Source organism: Plasmopara halstedii (genome assembly GCF_900000015.1).
Source record: "Plasmopara halstedii genome assembly, contig: Scaffold_526, whole genome shotgun sequence".
Classification (NCBI taxonomy): Eukaryota; Oomycota; class Peronosporomycetes; order Peronosporales; family Peronosporaceae; genus Plasmopara; species Plasmopara halstedii.
In genome coordinates this window covers 601,473-609,397 of record NW_020187446.1, presented here as the reverse complement: position 1 = coordinate 609,397, position 7,925 = coordinate 601,473, and the positions used below count along the sequence as shown (strand labels likewise).

Genomic DNA, 7,925 nt, shown 5'->3' with positions numbered 1-7,925 from the left:
CGCCGATGGAGATTTGCCACAGTTTATCTGCGCTGTGGATACGACATTTAGGACGGTGCCTGGTGCAGTTTGCGAGACAGACACGTTGACCGACGGCAACGTTATAAGCGGGTCTTTTTCAATCGAAGGAATTCCACCAATTCCATTTGATGCCGATGCCCAAGTAGTTCAAAATGCGCTTGAGGCTGTGGCTTGGATTGGTACAGTGCAAGTGAGGCGATCACCAGCATCTCCACAGCGGGGGTTCACTTGGACCATTACATTTGTCGACTACCGTGGTGATGCACCTCTTCTACTTGTCACCAATTTATTGTCAGGTACTAGTAACCACGTTATGGTTCGAGAAATAATTAAAGGAAGTACAATAGGTGGCACTTTTTCTCTCTCGTATCAAAACAAAGTGACGACTGCAATTAATTGTGATGCCCTCGCAATGGCTGCAATTCTGCCAGACGGTTCGTCGGTGCAGGAAAAGCTCCAAGCTATAGATGGCGTAGGTCAGGTTGATGTGGAGCGCTCTGGACCCACTTCGGAAGGTGGATACACGTGGTTAGTCACTTTTCTCGATGACGTTCTGAATTCTGGCGATTTACCGCTTTTGCAGTCGAATTCAAGTGCATTGACAGGCGAAAATGCTTTGGTTTTCACTCGTGAGGTCACAAAAGGTTCGAAAGCTTTGGGGAACCAGTTGTGGCTTTCCTTTGATCCACCCTTAACTGATTATGGTAGTGCCATTACAAAGTATCAAGTGCGGTGGGATACATCCGACCAGTTTCTTACAGACCCTACAGAAATCGTTATTTTAGACCCTGAGACGATATATCGCTCACAGCGCATCACAGTGAGCGCCCCCAGCTTTGCATGGTCTAACAATAGGATCCAAAGTACAGTTCATGAGGTGCAAAAGGTGACAATTCTTTCGATGGGTACATTTACGCTGTCATTTCGCGGACTTACTTCTGATCCGCTAACGACTGTCGCGGCCGGCGCTGGTGGAGCCACTACTGTTGCGATTTTTAAGACGACACTGGAAGCTCTTGACAGTATTGGGACTGTTGTCGTGTCTTCTGTCAGAAGCATGTTGGAAGTGGGGGCCGAAGTACTCATCACTTTCACAACGCAACCTGGAGATCTTCCGTTACTAAAGTCGACTCCGCCATCAGTAGCATCAGTGGTAGAAACCCAGACTGGCATTACTAATTTTCGCAAAGAAGTGATCATATTCTCCTGTACTGCGAGTGTAGGAACAGTACGCTTCAGCTCTAACGGAAAGCATGCAGATGTTGGGTTTAATGCGGCATTGGGTGATGTCGAGACATATTTGTTATCCCTTTTTGATGTCGAAGCTGGAAATATCAGGGTGTCAAGTGTAACGCAGACGGTGTTGTGTAAGTCTGCAACACCGAGTGATATCAAGATTGTGTTTGATCAAGTTTATACAAATGCTGCTCTGACCATAACTAGAGGAATTGACAATGGAGCTGATGCTGTGGTCGTGGTAAATACGGATGCCTCAATTAACGGTATCTACAATCATGATCCCACTCTCAGCATGAGTGGGACCTTTCAAATCGGATATCAAGATTCTTACACTCGACCACTAAATGCCGTGTCTAGCGCAGATCAAGTACGGTATGCTTTGGAAGTTCTCGGGACGATTAATACTGTTGGTGTTACGCGCGAATTATCGTATCAACCATTGCCTGGTAAAGTTGACGTGACGCATGGTGAATTTTATGTGACCTGCAGCGCAGGTGAGACGTGTCAGTTCTATTCAGCTGCATATGGACTACCAGGGTATATGATTCGTATAGGAGGAAACTGGTATACTATTCAGGTAGACACGAGCTCACCAGGACTGCACAAGACACGGTTGTATCTCGGAGACGCTCAGGGGCGAACAATTGGATATCTTGGATCAACAGACACTGCGGTTACCGTATATGAGTGGACAAAAGGATACGTTTGGACTGTAGATATGCTGAGTGTCGTGTCCCCTTTGGATTATATGTACGCAAAGGTACCAAAGCTACATCCTTCTGATGCTTCTGTGCAAGTCACTGGAAAACGCTGCGACAAATGCTACTATCTTCCTACGCAGACGTCCAAGAAGCTTATCAGCGGGCAACCGTACTATATTGAAGTTTATGCGTACAACAGCAATGGCAAAGGCCGCGCACCGGCGAGTCCAACTATGGCAACACCTAATCGAGTCCCTGACGCTCCTTCAAATGTCGATCTAGTTGTGACGTCAGGGCAGCAAATTGAAGTTTTCTTCTCTCCTCCGCGTTTAGTTTCGACTAGTATGAGTTCAAAGTTTAACGAAGATATATCATCATACATCGTTCAATGGGATCTCGATGGCACGTTCAAGCACGGATTACCAGTCTGTACTGGATGTGCAAAAGCATTGAACGGTGTTCTTCTGACTGTCACTATTTTGCTAGGTAATATACTTGATTCTAGTTCCAAGATCTCAATTTTGGAACTAGGCTGTGTTTTAGAGGTAGCAAATGTCATGAGCTCGACGGTCGTCCAAGTGATCGGAGGACATCGCTGTGAAAATTTCCACTCACGCTCATACTCCCTTTCGCACTACCAGTTTCCACCGGCGATTGTCTCTGGTGCTCTCATTCAGACATCACCGCCGTATCGATATTTAATCTCAAATCTCGCTATCGGCGTCAAGTACTTTGTGCGCGTCGCAGCTGTGAATTCCGTTCCAATTCAAAAGATTGCACTAAGTGGCGTTCCTCATAACAATCGTCTATGGAGTTTGCCACTGTGTGTTGTAACAAAAGACCGTGCACCAGATGCGCCAGTTTCTGTTGTATTGTATCCATTCTCTGGTACAATTCTCCAGTTGCACATCCAGCCTTCACAACGCGATGGAAAAGGATCGGGTGGCTCTGCAATAACGTCGTTCTGGATTGATATTGACACTGTGTCGACATTTGATTCCGCTGCAAAGAATGATCCGATTGAGATTCTTACGACCAGTGGTTTGATTCCCGAGCTTTACGTTAACGGACCGCGTGTCTACTCACTTACGGACCTTACGACAGGGACGCGATACTTTGCGCAGGTCAAAGCCAAAAACTCGATCGGCTACAGTCGAGCTACCTTCGCGCCGGTTCCTGTTGCTCCAAAACGCCATCCCGATGCACCGGTGAATACTCAGGTAACAACGCTCATTACATCTTCAAGTCTGATTGATTCAGCGACGGTAATTTGGCACAAGCCACCTCTCAATGGCGGTCTTGGACTAACGAATTACAAAATTGAATGGTGGCGTGCATTAGCAAGACCAGAGGTTCAAGTGGTGGAGCTTACATGGGTCATGCGACCCACAGCTGCATCCTTTGCGCTCTCGTTTCGTGGAGGAAAATCCGAGTTTTTGGATAGTGACGTGACTGCAGAGAATTTTCGAAGCGCACTTATGAACCTCGCCTCTGGTGCGTTGTTACCGATATCTTACGTAGACGTTTCGCGCAATACTATCAATAATAATCTCGGATATCACTGGATCGTTACGTTTGCAAACACTGACGTGAATGGTGGAGATCAGCCTATGCTTCAGTTGGAGATTGGCAATGTCGTGGGTGGCGCCGGCGTGACAGGGCGAGTATTTGAACTAACGTCTGGAATTACTGTCCCATCTGTAACAACGTTCCCGGGAAAGGCCGAGGTACAAGTATTAGTGACATACCACCCCACAGCAACTGTAGAAGGGTACTTCCGACTTGGATATAAGGGTTCAGCATGGACGGCATTTTTGCCAGCGCGTAGTAGCGCCATGAATGTGAAGATTGCGCTTGAGGGATTAAGTACAGTTGGCGTAGTGAGTGTACGTCTCGAGTCCATGGAAGCGGCAGGTCAGGCATTCACGCTTGGCCAAGTGTGGACAATTACCTACCTATCGATCGTGGGAAATTTGCCTCCATTAGTTGTAGAATCTTCGAAAGTTACACCAGCTGACGCATTTATTGGAGTCAAAGACGGCGACAATGCAGTGGATAGTAGCGGAATGCTCTGTTTACCGGGTAGCAACATTGTGTCGTGTCCTGGATCGTGGCCTCCCGCTCTTGGAGCCCTGAAACAGCAAGTTTCACCCTTTCGCTCTATTGTCGAACTCGCATCCTCTGGTGAAATAGCAGTAGACTACGCTTTCTACGAGACGTCGAGCGCCGCTACTTTAACGTACACAATACCAAACCTGATACCCGGTCAAGCATATCACATCGCTGTGACTGCTAAGAACGCGCTTGGACTAGGAATGCGATCCCAAGTTTCTTTTTCGCCTGTAACCCCCCCTCTTCAGTTGCCAGGTCCACCGACAAACATTTCTGTCGAGGTTAATCCAGGCGTCGCGACGCAACTCCTTGTGACGTGGGCGCCACCAATCAGCGATGGAGGTAACGCGGTGCGTATGTACCGAATTGAGTATGATCCGTCTCCAATGTTTATCAATAGAGGTCAGCAGGATGTTTGGTGTCCGAATGCACCAACGCACGCCGTCTGGCGAGTCCAAACTGTTCGCACGAGTCCAGCTGCTTCTACATCGACAATTGCTTCTGGCTACTTTCATTTAGAGCTCACCCATCTGAACACCATCAGTATCTCTGAGCCAATTCCTTGGAATGCAGCGGCCACAGCACGCGACGAAGTCGGATCGAGCATTGTTGCCAACTCAAGAGTTTTTTGTACCGTAAAAAGTCCAACATGCCCCAGTATGACTACTTTTCCATTCGGGCGTCGACAACTGTCAGGCTCCATGCAGTCGAAGCTCCATTATTTCAATAGTATTACAAACGGAGTCGATGTCCAGCGAACAACACAATCGGTAGATGGAGGGTACACGTGGTCCATCACATTTTTAGATCCTGGTGACAGTTTTGCGCTTGCTGCAACAAATGTCAAGCTAACGTGTGCAGATCCGACCTTGTGCTTGACTGCGACGTATGATGTGGTGGTCACGAAAGTACGAGCCGGCGTTATGCCGTTAGATTGTGTCGGTAGTCACAATGTGCCATCGATTGGTGCGCTCAACAAAGGACAGCTTTACTATGTTCGTATATCGGCTTACAATGAAGTTGGCTTTGGAAAGCCTGGTTTTGCTTCAAACCCACAGAAACCTATGGTTGTTCCTGGTCCTCCTACTACTGTGATACTCGCAGTTTATTCATTGTCACAGCTTGTGCTTCTCTTCAGTCCACCAGACGACAATGGCGGTGATGCTATCGCAGCGTACGAAATTCAGTGGGCTGTCGATAGCGCGTTTACAATCAAAAATACATTAGTTGTGACGATCGTGAAAGGTATGAGTGCGCCGTATCGTCGCGTTGTATCTTCGTTGGTTAAAGGTACTCCTTATTTCTTCCGTATCCGAGCTCGAAATTCGCTAGGGTACGGGCCATTTCAGCAGTCTTCACCGACAAAATTGCAGCCATACGAGACTCCTAGTGCACCGACACAAGTGGCGTTGGGTGTCACTAGTGCTACGATGCTAACTGTATCCTGGGCGCCTCCGAGTGACGATGGAGGTGATACTATCTCGGCTTACACAGTTCAGTGGGATATTACAGCTGGCTTTGACTCGCTTTCCTTGACAATTGATACGACGGTCACTATAAATGACCCAACACAGCGATCGTACACTCTTACAGGACTCAGACCACAAATGCTTTATTACGTCCGGGTTTTTGCAAAAAATCGTGGTGGTCAGGGAACCCCCCAGACTTCGACACCCTCCTCACTTGTGCCAGCGGTAACGTACCCAGGCAAACCCAATACGCTTACTGTTGCACCTACTTCGGTCCCAGGCGAGCTACGTGTTAAGTGGTTAGCCCCCGTGATTCCGTATCATGGTTACCCTTGTGCTGGCACACTCCAAACACCAGCAAGTTGTCCTGTCATAGGTGCAATTAATATGGCTTACGGTGGGGTAGACCTTGAGCAGTACCTTATACAATACTCAGAAATGACCGATTTCTCAACCCCAATCGAGACCACAACGTCATCCTCAGTCAGGGAGGTACTGCTTTCGGGACTAGTTTCGGGAAAAATTTACTATGTGCAAGTGCTGGCGCAGAATTTTCTAGGCCGAGGTTACTTTTGCAAGCGAACAAATACTCAAAGTCTGCTTTGTCCGGACCATCAAGTCTTGCAAGACGGTACAGTCGTCACAGGAAGCTATGTCTATGCGGCACCGCTGTAAATAGAAATAATTGCTTTTTTGTGGAACTTGAGATAATTCACCGACCCGCTGGAAGTGATAACGTGACTATTATCCTGTTCTCGTAAAAGACTATAGCTAGAGACCGTTGCTGCGAATGCTACGATTCCGCCTGACGAATTTGCAGCTTCAGTAGTGATAGCACCCCAATGCAGTGGGCACAACAGGTGCCGTCGTTACACTGTCGTCTGGATCGATCTCCTGCTCTATGGATTGTATGAGTCTGAGTAATTTTTGTAGAACACCGACGCAAAGTAAGAGATTTTTGTCTCGGCTACAATTTTCGCAAGATGGCACATTCAAGTATGACCACCACGCTTTTGGCCATTTTTTACAGAATATCCACCTTTTTTGGATATCCTCAGGGGCCACACCCTGAGCAATCAAGAGATAATATGAGGCATGCTGCTGCATAGAGAATAATTACTAGCCCGTGCACCACCAACTTTGCCGTATGCTATGTACCGATCTCTGTTCCTCCACTCCGCGTTTCTCTTCTTTCCATGAGACATGGCATGCAGGAGAAACGTAAGGGTTCTATCTTGTGCCAGCTACTATATGTTTGGTTACTAGCAGGCTGTTAATGCCGCTTGTCGATTATTAGACAATCCGCATTCATTCAGAAGCTCTTCTAGATAAATATTTTCGAGATACAACGGCCAGTCCGCGTAATTTAAAATCGGCAGTGAAAAGCTATTCGAGCACGACAATTAAAAAAAAGTCAGATTTCACGAATCCGCGATCAAAAAAGATAAAAAAGGTAAAGCGGTAAAATGTGGAAAAAAGATTTGCTTTCAAGGTCGTACTGTTATTGCATGTTTTTGCAAAAATTGTAATTGTCAGCTCAAGTTATAATTCTGTGCTTGCACAATTCTTGCATATAATTCGCTTATGTAACCGTTACACTGCAGAAATCAATTTTAAAGTCAAACATGCTTATCGCTATGTCAAAGTCAAACTCGATTCGCAGTGTGTGGAATTCACCAGAATTATAAACTCTTAGCTTAAGTCATTACTGAAGCTGGTAGCGAAGAGCTTCTTCGTAGATTATGTTACAGTACAAATAATTAGTATTCGGTGTATGAAAGGCGATATTATTTTGCATCATTTTGAGGCGTCATATTAAATTTCAAATACAATACATCATGTGATAGATGGGAGAGGCAGTGTCCGTTCCAATGCAAACTGCCATTCATTTAGCTTGCTTCGATGGCATTGTGCTTGAATGGAGGGTAGCATATTCCACTTACGATAAGTATTGGAATCTTGTGGCTTATTCCTTACACATTTGGTACAATTGAGCAATTACAAATGTATGGAATTCATATTGCACTTTGAGTAATTGCCGAAATATCGGTATTCATCTACATGGTGAAGCACCGAAAAAGAGGTGCCTATGGTAATGTGCGCTGCTAGTCGCACGATAGGAAAGCGAGAGTTTTATAATTAGAAATTATAGCATTGTATACGTTGAGTGTAGGTCTAGATAGGATAAGCGCATTCTTGAGCTAGCAAAGAAAACTAGGGCGCTGATTACTGTGGGGGCTCTTTTTTTTTGGGCTACACGCACCCTAATATGAAGGGTGGATCACACAAGATGGTGTGACCATGTGGGTTACACAAGACGGAAAAATACACAATAGTGTGGCTACATCTTAAAAAGAAGTCAGTATATGGTTTGGACTGCCAG

The 7,925-nt window shown here is 46.2% G+C and overlaps 2 protein-coding genes across 2 annotated transcripts in view; one reads left to right on the top strand and one right to left on the bottom strand.

Moving 5' to 3' along the window:
• PHALS_11168 (Projectin/twitchin and related proteins) overlaps positions 1-6,217 on the top strand; it is a gene marked incomplete at both ends in the record, with an annotated part of 6,334 nt that extends 117 nt beyond the window's left edge. Inside the window, one exon of the mRNA XM_024726717.1 lies at positions 52-6,217. Coding sequence (XP_024577365.1) covers positions 52-6,217 — 6,166 coding nt within the window. The remainder of the gene's footprint in view (positions 1-51) is intronic.
• Positions 6,217-7,112, bottom strand: PHALS_15483 (uncharacterized protein). Its single transcript, XM_036407462.1, has one exon. It carries the CDS (start codon positions 6,647-6,649, stop codon positions 6,365-6,367), a length of 285 nt encoding a protein of 94 aa, XP_036263160.1. The 5' UTR covers positions 6,650-7,112; the 3' UTR covers positions 6,217-6,364.
• Positions 7,113-7,925: the final 813 nt, after the last annotated feature.